We start from the raw sequence: 24,206 nt of genomic DNA, 5'->3' as shown, positions 1-24,206 counted from the left end.
TGGCTGGAGCTCCGTCCGAACAAACTGCAGAAATCATATCCCACGAAAGATTGTTGTCTTTGAAGAAGTCATCCACAAGTTTCATTCACATCAGTTGCCTTAAGTTGTTGTTGTAAGAGGCTTACAAAATAAAAAATCTTCCTTTATCACGTCGTCTTTCACATAGCGCACGAATACTGCAAGCTGGCTTAGATTGGAAACGTCTGTGGTCTCGTTGAGTTGAAGGCTGAATTTTGTCGGGCTTGAAATCAGATCTGCAACTACTTGAGCCAAGATGTCTTTGCTCATGTCCTCTATTCTGTTGCTGATGATGTCATTTGAAAGAGGAATTTCAGATAACTGAACTTCAGCCGCTTTTCCCAGCTGGTTTTATGAGTGTTTCACCAATGGTGTGTGGTTTGCCCTGCTTTGCGATCAGGTAAGCAACTTCGTAAGATGCTGTGAGGATCGGTTTGTTGATGGGTACAAAGCCGAGAACAGGCAGAGTAGCCTTTTCATCGAATCTTGCTCTCTTCACCTTGAATTCAGCGAGCGTTGTGTTCTTGTATTTTCCATCTCCATGCAGCTTAAGGAAGTGTTCCCTTAGTTTTGCCGGAGCTAGACTAGAATTACTCAACTTGGCATTGCAAATCATGCAATTAGGACGCTGACTCCCATCACGTTCCGTTATACATGTGAATCCATATTGTACATATTCGTCCGACCACTTTCGTATTTTGCTCGACATAGTAAGGGATTAAAATATTAAGATAGGTATCACACGACGTACCATCACAACAGTTACAATTCGACTACTGTGCGCATCAAATCCCCTGCAGCACAGATAGGCCAAGCGATGTTGCGTGATCACCTGCAGCCAATTATGGACAAGCGGGGCATATCATCATGAATCATAAGCACTTCGGTCATGTTCAATCATCTATCAGTTAAATCACAAATTTTGATCAGGAATTGATTGATGTATATAAGGCGTTAGTTACAGATTGATAGATCAAGAAAACGATCAGTCTTGATCAAAATCACTGAATAACTGATAGATGATTGAACGTGACCGAAGCGCTATATGAGTCGGAGGTGTGTTTGACCTCCGCCGAACCCGCGAGACTGACTCACCGAACCCCTGGGGTTCGGTCGAACCCAGGTTAAGAACCACTGAGTCTAGAACTGAAAGATATTGGCGGGATAGAAGACATAAATGTAATGTAATTGCTACACCTTGGGTTTTGGCCAGGTACTGTTGACCTGGATTGGTCACCATGAGAAAGGGCTACTGGGCTTGATGGACCATTGGTCTGACCCAGTGAGGCTATTCTTATGTTCTTAATATCCGTATGGCACAATGCAATTGAGCTTAGCCATAGCCGGATGATGAGGGCTGCTGAAAATGGACCTCTGGCCACTGGCGCAACTGGTTTAGAAGAAACTGATGCAGCCCACTGGTTGTGTCCAACAAGTTGTGTCCAAAGAGTACATTTTCCAGAGGAGCCAAAAAAATAGTATGGTGACAATTCACACCGTGTGCACTGCAGGGCCCTGCTGAGGTGCTTGTACCGTTCCAAGAGTCCCTAGACTTGGAACACAGGCATTTGGCACCAAACTCCAGAAAGGCATTGGACAAGATATTTCCACGAAATCACGGACCCAGGCTGGCTCCCCAGCTCTGTAAAAGGTGAAACTCGAAGCTCCCGCCTGCCTATGGCCCATTAACATGCATGCATCCCCTTGCAGTTACATACTAAAGCATTTTGGCACTACTTATAGAATAGCATCTAAGTGCATTTAAGCACATAACTGCCACTGACCCCTGTGTAACATTTGGTGTTCAAACTTGTAGTGCAATATATAGAATGAGAGATTATATAAAAGTAGATGCTATGTTTTCTGAACTCTTACTCCTATTCATGTAAATCTCCAGTGATTTTTATAAGCATCTTGCTAAAAATGTAAAATGCTGTTCTACACCTCAATTGCTTATAGAATTTCTCCCGATGAGGCCATTTTTGTTTTTCTCATTTGTCTGTCTTGTTCTGTCTTGATTAGGTTGTGAACTCATTTGAGCAGGGACCATCTTCTTTGTGACTGTACAGCGCTGTGTGTCTGGTAGCACTCTAGAAATAGTAGTATTAGTGATAAATGTGATTAAATACAAAAATTATTTTTAATCACTAAACTCCAGCAATTTCTGCAGTGGAGTTAACACAGTTGAGTTTATTTTATTTTGAACAAAATGAATAGGAGTACCCAGAATAAAAAAAATAAAACTGCATTATGCTTTTACATTTTGTACTCATACATCATAACTACAAAATATAGTAGATAAAGCGCTCTAACTCTAATAAGTAGTCCATGCCCCTTCTCTGTCTAGTGAACGCTAATCACCATGCCACCACAGTAATAGTTGCTCTCAGATCTCAAGATAGGCAGTTAACCACGTGAGATAGATGTCTGCCCGGATGTAACAGGCACGCTCCTGATCATAGAGAGCAGAAGAGGGGAGGAAGGGAAGACAGTGATCATAGAGACTAGGAGGAGCCCAGCTGCAGTATTTCCCCAGGTCGGAAGAATATATTTGCTATCATGAGGCTGCTGAGCTCTGCTATCGCCCTGAGAAAAGGATTCAGTGGGGCGCAGGTCAGAAGGATTATATCTCACCACAGAAATTAACCGTGTTTAGTCAAGGTGCTAACCAAAATTAAATGATTACTCAAATGGTATAGATCAGGGGTCTCAAAGTTCCTCCTTGAGGGCTGCAATCCAGTCGGGTTTTTAGGATTTCCCCAATGAATATGCATGAGATCTATGTACATATTCATTGTACATATTCATTGGGGAAATCCTGAAAACCCTACTGGATTGCGGCCCTCAAGGAGGGACTTTGAGATCCATGGTATAGATAATATGTAGAAATACATAGAAAGAAACAAAATGACGGCTGCCACACCATTTCTCTCAAATTATGTAATAATCAGCGTATTTCTTAAAAATCTAGACTTATTTAGGTCTGTGCTTTTGTTTGGTGTGCAATAATAATTTTATATAAATTTTTTGTGATATAGAGGTATTTTTCAAAGCACTTAGACATGCAGTTACATAGTATAACATATGGAACTTTGGAAATCTAAGTGCTTTGAAAATAAAACCCTATAGCGTAAGAAAAGTTTGATGGAATCAGAATAGCCAGTAAATATCTATAATAATAAAATGCTAAGCGCGCATGCGCACTCTCACCACGTTCCCTAAGATCTGATCTGTCGGGATGTGTCGGCAAGAGTGCGCATGCGCGCTTACTATGTCACTGGAGGCAGAAAAGACAGTGGACTTCCCCCTCCCCTCAGAGCAGGCCATAACAGCAGCGGAGACCCTCCTCACCATTTTTTAACTCAAAGCCGCTGCCGCAGCTCCTCTCTCAAACCACACCAGGCGGGGATCGAGAGAGGAGCTGCGGCGTTGGCTTTTAACTAAAAAATGAACTTTGTCATCCAGAGCCGGCAAATAGGACATCAGGAAAGCTGAGTATCTTTTACTTTCGCCTACACCTCCATTTCTTTTCTACTCCCCAGCTTTCAAGGCCCTCTCTCATACTTAAGATATATTTACAGAGCTGGGGGGAGGCGCGAGGTTGCGGCGGCCTTCCTCCCCCGGCTCTCCCACGGTGCGGCTGAGCGCTATTGGCCGGTGATCCTCTTTCCAAGACTGCGCCGCTGCAGTGAGGGGAGCCGCCATGGCACCTTCAAAATTTAAACTTCGGCAAAAACAAATGTGTAAGGACCTCCCTTTAGCAAGGTCTTTGGTATGGCGGGCAAAGAGAGGGAAGCACGGGGACATTTGGCAGATACCACATCCTTGCCAGAACAGTCCTGTGGCCGGTAATTATTGTGGTCTCGGCAAGGCGAAAGGGAGCAAAAAATCCAAACACCCAGGAGCTAGGATGATGAAGACTTCATCGAGGAAAGTATCTGTTTCTGCTTCTATCCTCTTGGTATTTTTTTTAATAAAAATTGTAGATCTGTGATAAGAACTGGAGGCTTCTTCCCCGGCTGGATCTGGCTGCATGTGTAAAAGAAAAAAGAATCTGCTTTCACGATTCTGGGTGAACATTCACAGCTCTTCTGCAGACTAATCCAGCAGAAGCATTTGCTTCTTGCCTTTGACTGTAGTATGCAGGGTACATTCAGCAGACAAAATTAAGTGAAACCGGTTACAATTTAACTGCTTAGCTTTTGAAGTATTCAGGCTCACTTAGTAGAACTAATAGGCATCGCTCCTAATGCAGACTGCCAATTTTGTGTGTGTTAACTGAGGGGGGAGAGAATGCTGAACAGGGAAGTGGAGGGAGGATAGAAATGCTGCTGCATAGGGGGCAGGGAGAGAGACAGATAGAAAGAAAGACAAATAGTGGGAGGGAGACAGAAAGAAAAGAAGAAAGAGACAGAAATAAAGAAAGGACAGGGGCAGAGAGGAGACAGAAAGAAAGAAAGACAGACAGACATATTTTCTAGCACACCGTTAATGTAACGGGCTTAAAGACTATTGTAATTATAGGCATACATGGAAGGAAGAAGTAGAGGTAGACAAAATGACTTGCAACAGCCAAGCTTGAATACATCAAAAGTTTATTTTTAAAGCACTCAAAATTTAAAATTGAAAAGACCCAACATGAGATGCTGTTTCAGTGGTAAGCCGCCTGCTTCAGAGGTCAATAACCCCGAATGGGAGGACTAGGTTCTTACCTCAATAAGCACCTCTTTCCTATAGATACAACATATGATTCCCAAGGATGGGGATGTATCAAGACATTAAGTTCCGGTGAGCCAGCCTGTGTCATGCACCTACTCACACCCAATGTACCTTATCAATCCCTAAGGTCTGGTAATCAGAATCTATTCATTATTCCTTCCTACCGAGAACTGATACACAAACATATTTGTTGTGTTATCTTTTCTGTTTAGGGACCATGCATTACCTGTCCCACTTAGACATCAGACATCCCTTGAAAAGTTCAAATCGGGAGCTAAATCCTTCCTCTTCAGAGATGTTTACCCATGAGGTACTACCTATCTAAACTTCGAGCAAGGATTATCCTCCAGGACACAATATGTTCCTCTTCCTTATGTTCTGCCCTCCCCTTCTATTAGAAATTGTAGTCATTCCCCATTCCTCATGCTCATGTTTGTGTAATGGGTACATAGCACCCCTTTCCAACTAGAATGTAAGCCACCTAGAAGGCATTGATCATTGTGTGGAGTAGTAAGCCCATATTAAACTTGAAACTAGATGTTGTTTATCACCTTTCCCTTGGGGAAGTTTTTAAAGTTTTGAAGGGCCCCCTTTGACAAAGCTGCAGTCGTGATACTGCCACAGTAAATGCACCAAAGCCCATTAAATTCCTATGGCTTTGGTGCATTTACCGTGGCAGCATTGCTTACCGCATCTTTGAAAAAGAGGCCCCAAATTTTGTATATTCTTCTCTCTGAGTCGTTTTCATTGGTGGCAGCTAATTTACTTACCGGTATATACAGTACATATCCATAAAACTGTTGTCTGTTAGTTTTATTATCTTATTACCTAGTGGTCTTTTTTGGACATTTTGCCTATATTTTATTTCTTTGCTATTTTATTGGATAAATTACATTGTATTCAGATGTCTACTCATAATCTTTTATAGCTAGCGGCTTCTTTTACAAAACCGCGCTAATGGCCCCAAAGCCCATAGAGATTTAAAGGGCTTCAGGGCCATTGCCGTTCGGCTTTGTAAAAGAGGCCATATAAGTATATATTGCTATTTTTGTTTTATGTTTGATTTTAGAGCACCTTGACTCCTAAAGCAGGCAGCTTACCACCGAAACATGGCACTGTGTTGGATCTTTTCAATTTTTAATTTTGAGTGTTTTGGAAATAAACTTTTGATTTATTCGTGTCTGGCTGTTGGAAGTTGATTTGGTCCATCTCTACTTCTTTCCAAATTTTTTCACATAGGGATTTTTTCTTCCTGGTTTTTTTCTTCCTACTTCATTTGTTTGGAGCCGTTCAATTCTGATTATAAACATACAATTTTGTATACATTTATGCAAGAATAAACATGTTTTGTTTATTATGTATGCGCTTTTTAAAATAACTATCTAATGTACTAGCATGATAGACACAGAACTTTCTGAGACTGCCTCTGCAGCACAGCTTCTAGAAGAGCATCCCCTAACTTCTTAGTCTGCTCTCCTCCCCATCCCTTTATCTGTCCTTATAACTTTTACCCAACACTACCCCTTTAACGTCAGTTTTTATTTCATGATAGCTACATTTAATCTTTCTGTCCATTGTTTGTGCTTATTCTCTTCCCCCTCTTTTCTTATTTCTTATGCCTTCCAAGGCCTAACCACAAAGCTTATCATCCTGAAACATGAATCAGATGGCCTTTGAACATTTTTTGAAATAATTAAAATTTGGTGAGCATAAATTATTTATAATACTCTTATTAGGAATCTTCTCTTGCAGGCACTCCATAGATTGTTTCAAAGTCATGCAGCTGGGTATCCAGGGAGGAATCCAGGGTCTCGTCTGTTAATGCAACCAAAGAAAGGTGAGGAAAAGGACCCTGCCTCCTCATTAATCTACAAAACTAAATTCTAGTCTTGGGCCCTTCCTAAGGTTTGAAATAGTATAGTGTATCTTGTCAATATTAGCACATAAACATAGATACTATATGTAGTGGCTCAGCCTTGCCCTGATATAGTTTAGTTTGAGCTGCAGCTGCTAATGGTCATTTAAAAGAGTAGTGGAAAAAGGCTCATGTATATCTGTACTGTGCTTGATACTTCTAGTATGCTGCTAGCAGTACTAACAGCAGTTCAAAGAGTAACAGTAGTGGTCCCTTCATTATTAGGTGGAAACATCAGAACAAGACCTTGCAAGATTGGGCATCAAAATGGCAGATGAGATTTAATGTGAGCAAGTACAAGGTGCTGCATGTGGGATAGAGGAACTAAAGCTATGTGGTACAGGGTTCTATGTAAGGAACCCAGGAAAAAGGTTATAGGTGTCATCATTGAGGATACGTTGAAACTCTCAGCTCAATGTGTGGTGATAGTTAGGAAAGCAAATATAATGTTAGGAGTTATCAGGAAAGGAATGGAAGACAAAGATGAAAATGTTATAATGCTCTTATATCTCTTTATGATATCGCTGCACCTCAAATACTGTGTGCAATTCTGGTCTCTGTATCTCAAAAAAAAAGATATAGTGGAGTTAGAAAAGGTACAGAGAAAGGGCTATGAAATAATAAAAGAGATGGGGTGACTTCCCTATGAGGAAAAGCTAAAGCAGCTAGGGCTCTTAAGCTTAGAGAAGAGACGGCTCAGGGATATGATAGAGGTCTATAAAATACTGAGTGGAGTGGAAAGGGTAGATGTGAATTGCTTGTTTACTTTTTCCAAAAATACTAGGACTAGGGGGGCATGCGATTAAGCTATAAGTAATTTAAAACAGACCAGATAAATTATTTTTTCACACGTATAATAAAACTTTGGAATTCATTGCCAGAGAATGTGGTGAAAGTAGTTAGTTTTATCAGGGTTTAAAAAAGGTTTGGATAATTTTCTAAAAGTCCATAAGCCATTATTTAGATGGACTTGGGAAAATCCACTGCTTATTCCTAGGTTAAGCAGCATAAAGTCTGTTTTACTCTGTGGGATTTTGCCAGGTAATTGTGACCTGGATTAGCCACTGTTGGTCTGTCCCAGTATGACAACTCTTATATTCTTATGCCAGCAAGATTTGTGGCTCAGTTATGTCGGTAATCCATTATATATTTCAATGCAGTTAAAACTTCATATCCAAAAACTTTTAAAGCATATCATAACATTGTGCCATTTAACTAATTTGTTATCTTTTAAAATATCAAGCACCACATGACTGTCAAAAATTAATTTTTCATGACTTCTTTCCGTCATCAAATTTAAATTGCCAAACATGTGACTAAAATACAATTGATCATCACAATAATGGAATGCTTATTGAATTAAAGCTGAAAAAAATGGCAAAATTGCTATCCATCAAAGCCTCAGGCTTCAAATAATTTGCCTCCCATGTGATTGTCAATGTAAAAAATTTGTCGTTTGTAATGTGTCAAACTTTTCAAATTTAAGTATATTGATCAAATGTTTTTAACAACATTTTGTACTTGACGCTTCAGTTAAAAGAGATAACCAATATTATAGTAGAATGGGACAATAATAGTTGCTATAAGTAAAAATTCCTGGATATCTGTTCTTTTGTTCAAATCATTTTTATTAACGTTTCCAGTATTGTAGACAATAACGAACAAAGAAATTATTCTTGCAGCTCAAGAAAAGCGATGTCAACAGCATGTGATGTACAATCTCATATATCAAATGAACACTTTCACAAAAAGTATGAGAAAGACGTCTGCTGGATCACAAAAAGTATGAGAAAGGATTCATTAGGTTCCCAAATCTAATGGAATTTCATTCCGAGATCTAGATTTTTCATCTAATTTAGTTTCATATTTATATTTGAGGCATATTGAATTCCACTAAAATGAGATGTAAACTTTACCATTACCTTTCCAATCTTTTAGAATAGTTTTTAACACAATAGCAATCAGTACCGTATTTTCACGCATATATATCGCGCGCGTTATACGTGTTTTTACAAACCGTGCATAACCTTGCGCGGTATACGCGTGAGCGCGGTATATAAAATTTTTTTTACATAGTTCCCACCCCGCCCGACGCCCGATTCATCATCCGGAAGGACCACTCGCACCCCCACCGCTCGCACTCCCACCCCGATGGACCGCTCGCACTCCCACCCGAAGAACCGCTCGCACCCCTACAGTCTCCCCCCTCCCCCATGGAGAAGCTGTCTACCTTGTTTCCGGATGCCAGTGAGCCCAGCTGTTTCCTCTGCCGACGGTCCTGCCCCTTCTCTGAGCCCTGCTGCGCTGCTTCCTCTTCCGGCGGTCCCGCCCTTTCTCTGACGTCAGAGAAAGGGCGGGACCGCCGGAAGAGGAAGCAGCGTAGCGCAGGGCTCAGAGAAGGGGCAGGACCGCCGGCAGAGGAAACAGCTGGGCTCACTGGCATCCGGAAACAAGGTAGACAGCTTCTCCATGGGGGAGAGGGGGAGGCTGTGGGGGTGCGAGTGGTCCATCGGGGTGGGAGTGCGAGCGGTGGGGGTGCGAGCGGTCCTTCCGGATGATGAATCGGGCGTCGGGGGGGGGGCATCAGGCTTTCAGGATGGGGACAGGACTTCAAGGGGGGACAGGACTTCAAGGGGGGACAGGACTTCAAGGGGGGACAGGCAGACCTTCAAGGGGGGACAGGACTTCAAGGGGGGACAGGACTTCAAGGGGGGACAGAACATCAAGGGGGGACAGGACTTCAAGGGGGGACAGGCAGGACTTCAAGGGGGGGACAGGACTTCAAGGGGGGACAGGCAGACCTTCAAGGGGGGACAGGACTTCAAGGGGGGACAGGCAGGACTTCAAGGGGGGACAGGCAGACCTTCAAGGGGGGACAGGACTTCAAGGGGGGACAGGCAGGACTTCAAGGGGGGACAGGCAGACCGAAGGGAGTGAAAAAGCTATAAAATAAACCCACCAGCGTGTCAATGTGTTGAGAGGAAGAGATGTTCTGGGAAATTCTGCTGAGAAAACTCCGTGTCCATTTCCACCCCCCAGTTACCGTAGTCCACTCCACTGAACTGGTTCACACACTGAGTGGTGTTGTGCCTGCGTAGTTGTTTTGGGATCTCTTCTAGTGGTTTGTCAGTATCTCCTTGTGGTCCAAGGAAGGAAACTTTGTTAACCTTAGCATTGACCTTCAGAATATATTTGTGTGGCATTAGGCTATGTAGTGATCGAAAGAAAAAAACAGACCTTTGCACATTTTTGCACTATATGGTGGGTGTATGAGGAGATTCACATTTCCTGCACAGCTAAGTCCTTGTGAAGTTACCTTGTTCTTTCTGTATTTGACATCTAGCAAGGTCTCTGTTTGGAAGGAAAGATTTAAGTTATGGTAAAAGCAGATAGCGTTGCTGGTTTTAAAAAGGTTTGGACAAATTCCTGGAGGAAAAGTCCATAGTCTGTTATTAAGACATGGGGGAAGCGTCTGCTTGCCCTGGATCCGTAGCATGGAATGTTTGCTATTCTTTGGGTTTTGACCAGGTATTAGTGACCTGGATTGGCTACCATGAGAATGGGCTACTGGGCATGATTGGCCATTGGACTGACCCAGTTAGGCTATTCTTATGTTATGTTCTCATCTGTAGTGGTCTTTGTTTTCACTTCTTATTTTAATGTATTTTTTTCTGGAAACTTATCAGTGTTTTTTATAATGGGAACAAAAATGGAAGAGAATTACCGTAATGTGTGTGGAATGGGGGGGGGGGGGGGTGTTTAACTACCATAATTTCTTCAGCTAAATACCAGTAATTCAATCCACCTCAACCAGACATAGGAGAACTCACACACCATTCACACACCCTCCAACCAAACACGTGAAAAAAAAAAAACTGTTCATTCTTATAAACAACCGTATAACTTTTAATCTAGAGTTAGTGAGTATGAATTCAGCAACAAGAACAGAAATTACATGTTCATTCTTATAAACTATAACATTAACCAGTAGATCAAACAAAGTATCGAGGACAAAATAATCTAAATACAGTTACCGTAATTACGGTAAAGTTGTAAATAAACAAAGTTTACAGGTTTATTCAGTCATCATCATCACAGTCATCTGAATCCTTGAATCCATCAAAATCCGAATTGTCATCATCGTCATTAAATAAAGTGAGCACGGCCTGCAGACGATCCTCGTTTATTTCCGAAGTAATATCGTCATCATCATCGCTGATATCCATGTTGTTGCCTCCTTCCGCTGCACTGGTAGTACCCCTAGTGTCATTGGTTTCATAAACAATGCCCGCTTTTCTAAATCCGTTTCGAATGGTATCTGGTGTTATTTTGTCCCATGCTGAAGCCACCCACTTGCAGACTTCTGTGAAAGTTGCCCGCTTCAGCCGCCCCGCGGGTGTGTACTCGTGCATGCCGCTCTGCATCCACTCCTCCCACTCCTTTCTAATAAAAGTCTTGAATGGATGATTCACTGCGATGTCAAGTGGTTGCAGCTTACACGTCAGGCCTCCAGGTATCACAGCAATGTGGGCACGAGTAGAATTAATGTAGGCCTGAACATTTTTTTCTTTGTGGGCAGCCATGGCATCAAAAATTAACAAGGATTTTTTTGCAAAGAATCCACCCTGTCTTGCCCTAAAGCATTTATCTACCCACAATCTCATTACGTCGCAGTCCATCCATCCCTTCTTGTTGCAGTGCACAACCACACTGGTGGGCAGCTTTTCACGGGGCATAGTGACCCTTTTGAAAATGAGCATAGGCTTTAACTTAACCCCGCTAGCTGAGCAACCAAGAACGACTGTAAAACGCGTTCTTTCATGCCCAGTTGTGGTGATGGCAACAGATTTAGTACCTGTGGGGGCTATGGTTCTTGTCGCTGGAATGTCAAATGCCATTGGAATTTCATCCATGTTGATGACGTCCTTTGCAGTGATGCCAAGTTCAGATATTTCTTTGGCGACAAAGTCACGGAAATCAATCAATTTTTGCTGCCAGTCATCTGGAAGTCGCTGGCCAACAGTTGTTCTCATTCTAACTGATAGTCCGTTCCTTTTCATAAATTTTGAGATCCATGTGAAGCCAACTTTGAAGTCGGGTATTCCTCTTCCATTGGCAAGTAGTTTTGCCTTCATCTGAATCGCAACAGTAGAGACTGATTGATTTTGCTCCCTTCTCGCCAGAATCCACTGCTTCAAGTCATCCTCCAGCTGAGGTCATTTTGGTTTGGCCCCACGATGTGCCCGTTCAGATTGCATTTCTCCAGTTCCTTCTTATCTTTTCTCCATTCACGCACCGATGTTTCTCCAACATCGAACTCTCTCGCTGCGGCCCGGTTGCCTATTTCCTCAGCTTTCACAACGACTTGAAGCTTAAAGTCCGCTGTATATGACTTTCGTCTCATTCCTGCCATTATGGCGGTAAATTTAAATTTAATTGATAAACTCTACTACCGGGTAGATAAATGCAGAATACCAATCTGAAGAGATCAAATTAAAATGTGGACTCTACATGCAGCATTAATCTTTTATAGGCTTACCCAAAAGCTGAGATGCTGTTGTATAGTCAAAATAGTATTCACTGGGCAAATTACAAGGCCAGATAGAGGGGGGCCACAGCCACGTGGTGAAAAGCACACTGCCAGAAAAACCGCCTTGGTGACAGGTCAAAAGCGCGCCCCCACAACCCGGCGCAGAAAACTAAGCGGCAAGCATGCTCAGACCATTGCGCATGCTTACAGAGCTGGGAGCAGGGCAGGGCAGGCGAAAGGAGAGTCGGGGCAGCGCACGGAGAGTCGGGGCAACGAACGGAAAGTCGGGGCAGCCAGAGGAGAGTCGGGGCAACCAGAGGAGAGTCGGGGCAGCGAACGGAGAGTCGGGGCAGCGAACGGAGAGTCGGGGCAGCGAACGGAGAGTCGGGGCAGCGAACAGAGAGTCGGGGCAGCGAACGGAAAGTCAGGGCAGCCAGAGGAGAGTCGGGGCAGTGAACGGAAAGTCGGGGCGGGTGAACGGAGAGTCGGGGCAGCGAACGGAGAGTCGGGGCAGCGAACGGAGAGTCGGGGCAGCGAACGGAGAGTCGGGGCAGCGAACGGAAAGTCAGGGCAGCCAGAGGAGAGTCGGGGCAGCCAGAGGAGAGTCGTGGCAGCGAACGGAGAGTCGGGGCAGCCAGAGGAGAGTCGGGGCAGCCAGAGGAGAGTCGGGGCAGCCAGAGGAGAGTCGGGGCAGCAAACGGAGAGTCGGGGCAGCGAACGGAAAGTCAGGGCAGCCAGAGGAGAGTCGGGGCAGCCAGAGGAGAGTCGTGGCAGCGAACGGAGAGTCGGGGCAGCCAGAGGAGAGTCGGGGCAGCCAGAGGAGAGTCGGGGCAGCCAGAGGAGAGTCGGGGCGGCATGCGCGGTATACCCGTGAGCGCGGTATATAAAAATTTCTTTACATAAAAATTTTTTTTTTTAATCCGCGCGCTATACCCGTGTGCGCGTTTTACACGGGTGCGCGTTATCTACGTGAAAATACGGTATATCAAAAAATTTACAGTACTCTGGGAATAAATAATCATTTAGACAGAGAGAATGGAAAATATTAGCTGTATATGATAAATGGATATTTATATTCAACTAGTCTTTAAGCCTGTTACATTAATGGATGCTAGAATATATGTCTGTATGTCTTTCTTTCTTTCTGTCTCTCTCCCTCCCGCTGTCTTTCTTTCTGTCCATCTCTCTTCCTGGCCCCCTTTGTCTGTCTGTCTTTCCGTCTCTCTCCCTGCTCCTGTGTCTTTCTTCCTTTCTTTCTGTCTCCCTCCCACTGTCTCTTTCTTTCTATCTGTCTCTCTCCCTGCCCCCTATGCAGCAGCAGCATTTCCCTCCCCCACTTCCCTGTGCAGCAGCAGCCACAGCAGCAGCATCCCCTCCCCCTCCATTTCCCTGTGTAGCAGCATTTCCCTCCCCCCACTTCCCTGTGCAGCAGAAGCCACAGCAGCATTCCCTCCCCCTCCATTACCCCACGTCCCTGTGCAGCAGCAGCATTTCCCTCCTCCCACTTCCCTGTGCAGCAGCAGCAGCATTTCCCTTCCCCCCACTTCCCTGTGCAGAAGCCGCAGCAGCCATTCCTTCCCCCTCCACTTCTCTGTGCAGCAGCAGCGGCGGTGGTATTTCCCTCCCCCTCCACTTCCTTGTGCAGCAACAGCATTTCCCCCTCCCCCATTCCCTTCCCGCGGTCTGGCATGCTCCCTTAGTCCCTTGCGGAGTTATTTTTAAGTTTAAGGTGCCGCGGTAGCACCTCTCACGATCCCCGCCTGCAACAGAAGCCTTCTCTGATGCAGGTGTGGCTCGTGAGAGGAGCCACGGCAGCGGCTTTGAACTTAAAAATAAACTTTGGGCGTGGAGCGCACAACATTACCTTGGGTTCAACGAGTGTGAGGCCATTGTAAGTGCGCATGCGCACTCCTGCCAGCCATGGACCTACAGATCACAGATCACGCAGGTAGGTGTGCGCATGCAAGCTTAGCGTTTTATTATTATAGATAGTGTAGAGATTCTGTCCCACACCTTAAACCAAAATTTGTGTATATTATCACATACAAAAAGCATTTTTTAACGTGCTGGTATTTACTTTACATGACAAACATATATCAAAATAACTATTATGCACTCTATGTAGAGCAGTGGTCCCCATACTTTTTTGTACTAGGGACCAGTTTCATGCAAGATAATTTTTCCACTTACCGGGGGGAGGGATTCAAGTGAGAATCTGTGTGTATTTATGTTCTCCTGTACTGTACACAACCTATAAAAACATTAAAGAAACAGTCCTCAAAAGTACTGTAGCTTAAATAGAAAGAAAAAATAGGTTTACACTTACTTTTGTTCTTCACCGTACTGTGTACACAATATAATCTTACTAATACATTAAAGAAACCATAAAATTAAACTACACAAAGTGCACTATTTTTTCCCCTCCCAGGGTGCATCTCTCCCACCACCTATACTGCTACATCCAACATTTCTCCTTCTCTCATTGCCTGGACCATGTGCAGCATCTTTCACCCCTACCCACCAGCCCCATACCCAACATTTCTCCTTGTATCACCTTTCTCCAACACCATGCCACATCTCTCTCTTCAAATAGTCTCAGCCTGCCTATCTGACATTGCTGCCTGGATGTACCATCGCTATCTAAAACTGAATATGGCTAAGTTCCTTATCTTTCCTTCTAAACCAACTCCCCCCACCCCCATCCCCATTATCTGTCTCTCTATACAACGTTCTCCTCCTCCCTTGTCTCATCGGCTTGCAACCTTGGGACTAACTTTGACTTAAGCTAGAGCTTGTTGCTTCTTCTATAATATTACCAAAATCCAACCTCTCCTTTCTGAGCACTCTACCAAAACCCTTATCCACACTCTCATCACCTCTTGCTTAGTGCAACTTGCTTCTCTCAGGTCTTCCGCTCAACCATCTCTCTCTCCCTTTATTTTGTAAAATTCTGCTGCACTATTTCCCCATCCATTTCTAAATACAGTTCAAACTCCTCTTACTGACCTATAATATCTCTCCACACTTCTCTCCTCCTTTACTTCCCTTATGTACTTCATTTATCAGGCAAGTCCCTCCTATCCGTACCCCCCTTCTCCACTGCCACCTCCAGACTCTGTCCCTTTCTTGCAGCATCGTATCAGGCAAGTCCCTCCTATCTGTATCCCCCTTCTTGCAGCATCGTATGCATGGAACAAACTGCCTGAGTCATTATCAGGCGCCATCTCTAGCAGTATCCAAATCCAAGCTAAAGGCCCACTTTTTCGATGCTGCTTTCAACACCTAACTCCCATTCACCCTAAAATTTACCTATGTCTATCTTATCATTCTCTATGCAAGAAACTCCCCAACCCTATATGTCCTGTCTATCCAAATTAGATTGTAAGCTCTTCTGAGTAGGGACTATCATGTTAAATGTACAGCATTGCGTACACTTTGAGTGCAATAGTAGTAGTAGTATGTAGAGTGAATATGTGGTTTGTATTGCATTGAAAAAGCCATATAAATTTGGGACTGATATAATGGAGCCTTGCTTGAAATAGTCAGAAATCATGCTGGCATGAGTCCCTTTCTCATAAATAGGTGGGAATAGTAGTGATACCTTTTAAATTGTTTCAGTGTTCTCCTGCCTGCAGGTATTATTTATTTTGGTAGTAATTCTAGGGCACGTATATAAACAGATCCCTTATGATACTAACTCCCTGCTTTGTTTGGACTCTAGAGCTTCCTTACATTGGTTGCAGGTTGATCAGTTCCTCTACAGCTGCTGCAGAGTTTGAGCAGGACACAATTCTGAAGTGGTTTCTTCTGATGATTCCACTAACCACCTTTGGCTTGGGCACATGGCAGGTAATCACTTGAATTATATGGTTCTTAACTTTCTACTATCTATGGTACAGTGTCTGCTGTTAAAGTGAGAGGTGATAAAACCTAAAGCCAGCATAACACATGTGCATTGTGTGAAGGACCAGCCCACCCTGAAAAACACATGGTCAAAGTTACCATTGCTGTGTATCTGAAGAATAGGAAAATGGATGGTTGTGGTTAGTATGCTAATTAGTTATTCTTACAGTCTAACCACAGTAAAGACTAAATAAGTCTAATTGTTCATATTGTGCAAATTTCCTTTATATTTTTCTAAAACAGACCAAGTTCCATGTGTTTTGAAGAATTTCACACAGCGGCTTTTACATTATATTTGGAGACAGATTATTCTTTGTGTGTGTCATCTGTGCTTTTTGTGTATTTGTTATAGAGTCCCTTTTTCATTAGGTACAGCGTCGGAAATGGAAGCTGAAGTTAATTGCAGAGCTGGAATCTAAGGTTACAGCTGATCCAGTCCCTCTCACTTCAGAGTATGAACTACATATACTTGTATTCTACTTTAAAGCATTCTGGCCCTACCCATCAGCCACTGATTAGTGCTTTATGATTTCCTTTGAGGTTTGTGCTGCTATACTTTCACACTACAGAATTTTCACAGCAGCATAAAAGCTGATGGTTAGTGCATCCTAACCACACCACAGCCATTTTCATGTCATCTCAAAAGGTTTAGTTTTCACATTGGGTTTGTTTGGGAGTTTTTTTGGTTTTTTTTGTATGTATGTGTAGGAGGGGGGGGGGGGGGTAATTTCAGCTGATCCCTTTTAGTTTTGCACCCCTTCTGGAGTAGGCAGAAAAAGGTAGCCCAATCTGGAACATCCGAGATTGACTTGTGCATTTCAGTGGTTGACTATAATCTTCTCTTCCTATGGTTTGCAGTCCCATGGAGCTTGCAGCATTGGAGTACCGGCCAGTGACGGTCAGGGGCTACTTTGATCATTCCAAAGAACTCTACATTGTTCCACGCACACTGGTAGATCCTGAGCGGGAAGCTAGAGAGGCTGGACGGCTGTCCTCTAGTGCTGAGAGTGGAGCTAATGTCATTACCCCATTCCACTGCACTGATCTAGGGTAAGTTCTTATGTAAGCTGAGAGCTTGCAAAATCTCAAATATCCCTGAAAAACAGCTGCAGCGAATCTTGTTCTGGGGAAAATAAAGCTCTGGCCTTGCCCGCTCTTGGTGTGACAAAAATGAAAAGACCAGCCTAATTACTTAGTTCCTTCACAGGTGCTCAGGTGTTCACTAAATCTAAGAGGGATTTGTGCAAGATCTGCCCTGCCTCTTTTTCTGTCAGTGTTCCTCCAGTCCTAGGAGCTCTCTTTTCCTCATTTTCCTACCTTTTAACTGTATTTAGTGGCCTAGTGCTAAGAGTAGTGGGCAGAGAACTATGAAAAAACTGGATTCAAATCTTAGTTCTTGTGACCCTGGCCAGTCACTTTGTTTTCTGTTAGCTCAGGTACCCCATTAGATTGCAAGTTTTTTGGGGAGGAAACTTCTTGTACCTGAATTATTTAAACGGCGTCCCGATTGTAGGTGGCCTACTGCTGTCTAACCAGCCAATTGGGACGCATGTTTAAAATAATTCCTGAGGCAGGCCGCCTACATTGTAGGCGCCTCCGGACGCCTAGGGAGGCGCGTAGGCCTGCCTAAGCTCACCTAAGGCTAGGCATGGGCATGGCTGGAAGCAGAAGGATGCCTTCGACTGACCATCAGCATAAGGTAGGGGGGGTTCCAAGAGGGAGTTCGGGGGGGTGGGCTGGGGGGATCCGGGGGGGGTAGAGGAGAGGGTCCAGCGGGGGCTACTTTATGGGGTGGGGGGTGTCTGGCAGGAGGGACTGGGCATCCCTCCTGCTTGCAATGTTCAGGGGAGTGGGGGTTGTCCGGTAGGAGGAACTTGGCATCCTTCCTGCTAGTAGTCTTCAGGGGTAGGGGGCTGGGTTGCTGCTAAACTTATCGCGGCAGGGAGATTCCTTGCCACATTAAGCTCAGCGGCAATCTGATTCTTTAACTGACACCGGTTAGAGAATCATGGTGTTAGTTGGGCTTAGGCGTCTGTCTGTGAGAACAGACGCGATTCTATATAGGACGCCTATGTGCAATTCTCAAAAGCCACTTAAGCAGCTTCTGAGACTGAGTGTCCTATACAGAATCCGACCCTTAGTGCGCACAATATATGCGTTGTTTCTTTTTTTTACAAATTTAGTTGCTGTCTGCACTACATGCATGAGTGCTGTATACCAGTTTATTTTTACTAGTTGCATGCATCAATTAAAAAATTGGGGAAGCAGTTGCGTTACTAACAATGATGACATTTATTTTGTTTCTATCCCATTTTCCCCAAAGTGCTCAGAGCAGCTTACAAGTTAAACATACATAATATACAGTTAACAGGTTACAATTTGCACTAAATTTACCATAATTACACTACAAGTTTACAATATAAGGGCTAGATTCACTAAACTTACTGATCCTGTAACAATGATCGCAAAACAAATGGCCAATCAGGGACTTCCTTAGGCGTTTCCTAAGGAAGTCCCTGATAGGCTAAGATGCCTTAGGCCCCTCCCAAAGGAGGAGCATGAGATGTCTGAGCCAATCAAGGCCTTAGGCCCCTCCCAGTGCATCACATGATGCACTGGTGCAGGGCCTAAGGCCCAGTGGCATCTGGGCTGGGCATCAGAGCAGGAGGTTTTGCGGTTTCTCCTGCTCCCAACTAACAGGTATGAGCCAGGGGAGGTCAGGGGGCATTGCGGTGGTTTGGCATGCCAGTGGGGGGAGGGGGCTGTTAGGCCCGAAGGCTGTTAGGCCAGCGGTCGGGGCTGATGACAGGAGGGAATTGGAATTCTCCTGCCATATTTTTAATCGTGGGGAGGGAGCGCTGATGACAGGAGGGAATTGGCATCCCTCCTGCCATTTTTTTTTTTAAAGCGGTGGAGGGAGGAAGAGAGCCCTGACAGCACTAACAGCTTCTCCTGTCACTACTGTCAGGGCTCTGCCCCGACTCAGTTGCTCACTGAGCAATTGAGTCGGGAGTTTGCATGCAAAAAAGATAGTGAATCAATTGCTGTTTTAAAATCGTCCAAGAATCGACCTAAAGCGATTGAATCGCTATCTTTAGTGAATCTGGACCTAAGTTTTCATCCTAACTTGACACATACTAGGGTCTAATACTAATATACATAATATACAGTTTACAGGTTACAATTTGCCATAATTATCCTTACGGTGCAAGTTTTATCCTAATTTGACACACTTGGACAGTGTACAGGTTACATTTTGCCATAATTATCCTTACCGTGCAAGTTTTCCAATGCAAGTTTTATCCTAATTTGACATGTTTACTTATTGATTTTAAAAATTTCTACTCCGCCTAAGACCTAAGCGGATTACAAAGTAAACATACATAATTACATTACATTACATTACGTGATTTCTATTCCGCCATTACCTTGCAGTTCAAGGTGGATTACATACGAATTGTCATGATAATACAAAATACATACCGTGGGTTACATAATGAATTGTCATGATAGATATAAATACATAAGGCGGATATATGTAGAATTGTCATGATTTAGGGGGGTACATAAGGAGATTTGCAAAGCACAAGCAAACAGAAATTGACCCTGGTACTCCACAGAATCAAAGGGCAAACAAAAACACAAACACTGTGGAGAAGATGTCCAAGATGCAGGCGTCCATCGAAGACACAGTCATGTAAACACACATAATCAGTACAACATTATCTATTCACTCCTCCAAAGTTGTCTACATTTCTTTGTAATTCATTGTCATGGGCAGGGAAATTAGGTGAAGTATGTTTTTATTGCTTTCCTAAAGTTGAAGAGTCCAACATACTATTTTATTTCTGTTCTGGGCCTGAAATAAAAGAAGCAAACCATCCAGAATTAAGGTGTATTTATCTAACAACAGAGTGATTTGGTCCTAAATAACATTTTCCTTAATCATCCTCTTTCACTAGAGGACTCCTCAGAACCTTCAAAGTCAGTTTCATTGTCGCCATCATCATTAAAAATTCTGAAATATTGCTGGCCAATACCCAAAGAGTAGAAATATTCCATGCTACTGATCCAGGGCAAGCAGTGGCTTCCCCTATTGTCTTTCTCATTAACAGACTATGGACTTTTCCTCCAGAACTTAGTCCAAACAACATGTTATAGATCTCGGCCATCTGTACCATCAGTCATCCCTCTCTCTCCTCCCCATGTGATAATTGGTTCGGTGTTTACTGCTGGACTAGGTTTACCTTGGCAATGGCAGTGAAAATCAAAAGAAAAGAGAGGAAATTTTGGGGGTGTCTGTTCCTCTGCATGTCTATATAACTGTCTCTGGTTGGCTCCACTTGTGTTTATACTAAGATCTGCCAATGCCTGCACATACTGTGTATACGTGGGCATTCTGAATAAATATGTATTGTAATGTATTTATTGTATTTGATATACCACTTTACATGAGTATTAAGTATAAGTATTATATCATTTCTGCACGTTATAATGGGTGTAGTACACTATATGCATGTTAACTTATTCCCTGCCTTCGTGTTACTTTAGTGTTTGCTTTTGCCAAACATTTTGTTCTCAATCTAATATGTTCTATAGTAGAAAGTATAGTGAACCAAAAATCCCTCCTGCCAATTTTTTTTTTTTTTTTTAAAAGCGGTGGGGGGAGGAAGGGGAGCCCTGACAGCAGTAACAGCTTCTCCTGTTACTACTGTCAGGTTCTGAACTGGACAAGTTAATTTATTAAAGCATCTCTTATTGTCAGTCACAACGACATGGTTGAGCATATTACAATTTAAAGGGTAGCACAGATTGAAATAGATCAGTGCTCATGAGAAAAACAAAATTAGCTTTCTGGTATATCATTTCCAAGCATGGTGATTACGCACACCTATCTGCTAAGAATCATCTGTGAGTATTTGCAGAGGGAGATCAGGCACAGACTGATTTCTTTTCTTTTCTCTTTTGTATTGCAGGATCACAATTTTAAGTGAACAGAGGATTTGTCCCTAGAAAGAAGATGAATCCAGAGAGTAGAATGAAAGGGCAGGTATGTGGGGGCACACCACAAGCCACCTGTGAGTGGGGAAGAAAATGGGAAAGGTTAACGATACTGGCAATCTACCAGGGAGCAGCAGCACCCTCGGTATGAATCCAGAACATCGGAAGCAAGAGATCAAGTTTATACTCTGAAATTCCATCTTAGAGTAGTTTGTTTTCCAGCTGCAAGCATGAAGTTTATCACAAGACTCTTACTTGTGGGGCCAGGTCAGGTATCAATGCAATTATACTGCCAGAAGAGTAAGGCTCATTTGTAGTATAGGTTCCTGTATCTTTTGAGTGTTTGGAAATAGGGGTTCTTCTGAGCCTCTGAGAAAATAGATAAGTTGAACACTGCTTTGAGGAAATACCTATGCCTTTGAATATAGTCGAGTGCTGCAGTATTTGGATTGGATATAGATGGGGTCTGGAGGCAGGTGAGAGCAAGAAGTGGAAGAGTAGGGAGAAGCATTGTAGGGCGTAATTGTTGGGCACTCCTTTGCCAAGTATTGCTTTCCAGATTTTAGGCCCATGGATCCCGACAAGTTACTATTATGGATTATAACACTACTTGAGGGTCTCAGGAGGGGTTTGTTGGCTGCCTCTTGTTTGGTTTATGCCAAAAAGACCTGCATGCATATTCAATCACTGGTCCCAGGCACTGGAATTTGCTGACCCAATTGTTTTGCCTTATGACCAATATAAAAGACTTCTGCAAATAGGTAAAAACCTGGCTTTTTGTTGATATTTGTCCTGTTTAGTGTTTATCCTGATTATGTTTCTGCCTTAGTGTCCACAACAGACCTTGCAGGGTTTTGCCTATTTACCAGCAGGTAGAGATAGTACAGAACTGTGCTTGTACCTGAAGGGCATTGTGCAACTTGCCAAGTTCAGTATTTCTCTCCAGGAAGTGGTTCCCTGTGCAGCTCCTAGATTGCTCTTTAGAAGCTTGCTCCTGGTCCATTATTCCTTGTATTAAGTTGAGCTGGGGGATTGGCATCTGGCTGCTTGCTTTCTTATGAGTATGCCTGGTGGTTCTGGTAAACTCCCCTCCCCAATCCCATTCTTCTCAATTTTTTCTGACTTACTTTCTGTCACCAGCGACGAAAAAAATGAATAAGGAGATGAAATTGTTGAAGTAGTGTTTCCTGCTGCAAACTACAGAATGTGCTTTCTTGTTAAAGAATCTTCCAAATTTTGCCTTTGTTTTTGTACTGTCCGAAAAGGGAGTGATCTCTGCCAGCGGTGTGTACTTAACTGTTGCACTGTATTGGTCTGGGCCTGCCTCCTGTCCATGAAGTAGCTGGCCTAATTTGAACTGCAATTTAGTTCTAGGCCCTTAAGATATTTTTGTGACTTAGAAATTGGACCACAGATAACAGCATCCCAGTCTCAACTCATAAAACTGCCATTCGGGGTAAGCTGTTGTTTGGTGATGAACTTGACAAAATGGTGAAGGATCTATGAGAATGTAAGCCTCATTATCTACCCAAGGAAAAACCATGACTGCCTCTCGATGCGCTGAGATCCAATTGTATCTACAAGACACAAAACCTTATAGGTTGGGACATTCTACTTTCTTTCAACAACCCCATTTACAATAGAAGCAATTCTCCTTTTGAGAGGACAAAAGGAGTACATGCCTCACTTTCCTCAGATCCTGCCCATTCTTCACATTGAGGGGGGTCCATGTTTATTCCTTGGAATTCTTGATAGGTGGCTGCCTGTCTGGGTTTCTTGACCAATGGGTTTCTTGACCAATGGGTTTCTTGACCAGTGGTTTCTGAAGGTCATCAGAGAGGGCTACAAGTAGATTTTCTTTAAATCTTATTGCCAGGCTCTAACCAAGCAGCAGGTGGTAAGATCCACCTTACAAATACTTTTTTGAATTTAGGGGAAATAAAGCTGATACCTGGTTTCAACTTTCATATTTATTTGATATACCATATATTAGAAAATTATGTAGGTAATGTCCTATATTTACAGACAAAGGGAACTCAGAGTGCTCTTCTGGTACCAGAAACCTGTCTTAGTGAGCAGAGAAGAATGTGGAAATGCTGTCAGCTACTCACACAACAGGAGTGTTAAATCTTCAAGTGGATTACAGTACTTTTAGACCTGAGAGAGTGGGAGCTTTCCAGGGAAACTTTCTCCCTCATCTCGTCAACATGGGATGTTCTTGTTCTGGATCTTACAACTATGAAACACAGTACAAAGTAACCAGATTTGTATGGTTCAGAAGGCCTGGATGGCTTGCTGCAGTCGTGGCCACAGAACACTCTGTTTTATGTGTTCTTTCCATGGTCAGTTTTAGGCAGTGTTATGTTATGTTAAATGTGACCCTTATATCCTGCCAAATCCTCTGGAGTGGAGTTCGAGGTGGGTTACAGAGCAGTATTTACATTACATAGGTACAAACAGTGTACAACAGAGTTGGTTATACTCTTAAAAAAGATTTCTGAGATTGTAAGGTTGTATAATGGTACTTCCAGTACAAATAGCATGAGTCTTTACTAGTGGTTTATGCATCTTCACTCACAAGGACTTGCAGAAGGTATCATTTTCTTTTTTACAGCTCTACCTCCCTGTGTCATTGGGCAGTGCCCTCTCTCCCCAGTTTTTTTCTTCTGTAAGCAAGGTTCAGGGGTGTCTTTTTCATCTGCTCTGCTTCTGAATTTTTATTTTTCGGTTTTTAGTACAAAGTTGAGGCTTTTCAGTGCCAAAGAGGTTCCCAGTAGTTCTGGGACAGCTCTGCCTGAAGGAAGCTGCAGACTCATAAGAACATAAGAAATGCCTCCGCTGGGTCAGGCCTGAGGTCCATCGTGCCCAGCAGTCCGCTCACGAGGCGGCCCAACAGGTCCAGGCCCTGTGCAGTAATTCTCTATCTATATCCTTCTATCCCCTTTTCCAGCAGGAAATCGTCCAATCCTTTCTTAAACCCCAGTACCGTACTCTGCCCTATTACGTCCTCTGGAAGCGCATTCCAGGTGTCCACCACACGTTGGGTAAAAAAGAACTTCCTAGCATTTGTTTTGAATCTGTACCCCTTTCAACTTTTCTGAATGCCCTCTTGTTCTTTTA

At 43.4% G+C, this 24,206-nt stretch overlaps 2 protein-coding genes across 2 annotated transcripts in view; one reads left to right on the top strand and one right to left on the bottom strand.

The window, feature by feature from the left end:
• Nucleotides 1–2,469: 2,469 nt before the first annotated feature.
• The window catches only part of LOC117367543 (surfeit locus protein 1), a 33,428-nt gene continuing 11,691 nt past the window's right edge, over nt 2,470–24,206 (top strand). Inside the window, 7 exon segments of the mRNA XM_033960172.1 lie at nt 2,470–2,631; nt 6,490–6,574; nt 15,904–16,031; nt 16,455–16,537; nt 16,944–17,135; nt 21,062–21,074; nt 21,076–21,135. Of these exon segments, the coding sequence (XP_033816063.1) occupies nt 2,578–2,631; nt 6,490–6,574; nt 15,904–16,031; nt 16,455–16,537; nt 16,944–17,135; nt 21,062–21,074; nt 21,076–21,135 (615 nt within the window). The 5' untranslated portion in view covers nt 2,470–2,577.
• LOC117367544 (sulfotransferase 1 family member D1-like) overlaps nt 18,420–24,206 on the bottom strand; it is a 42,067-nt gene continuing 36,280 nt past the window's right edge. Inside the window, exon 9 of the mRNA XM_033960176.1 lies at nt 18,420–19,944. Coding sequence (XP_033816067.1) covers nt 19,928–19,944 — 17 coding nt within the window. The 3' untranslated portion in view covers nt 18,420–19,927. The remainder of the gene's footprint in view (nt 19,945–24,206) is intronic.

Source organism: Geotrypetes seraphini, chromosome 10, assembly GCF_902459505.1.
Source record: "Geotrypetes seraphini chromosome 10, aGeoSer1.1, whole genome shotgun sequence".
Classification (NCBI taxonomy): domain Eukaryota; kingdom Metazoa; phylum Chordata; class Amphibia; order Gymnophiona; family Dermophiidae; genus Geotrypetes; species Geotrypetes seraphini.
Note: the sequence above shows the minus strand (reverse complement) of the source record. Positions and strands in the feature narration are given on the sequence as shown.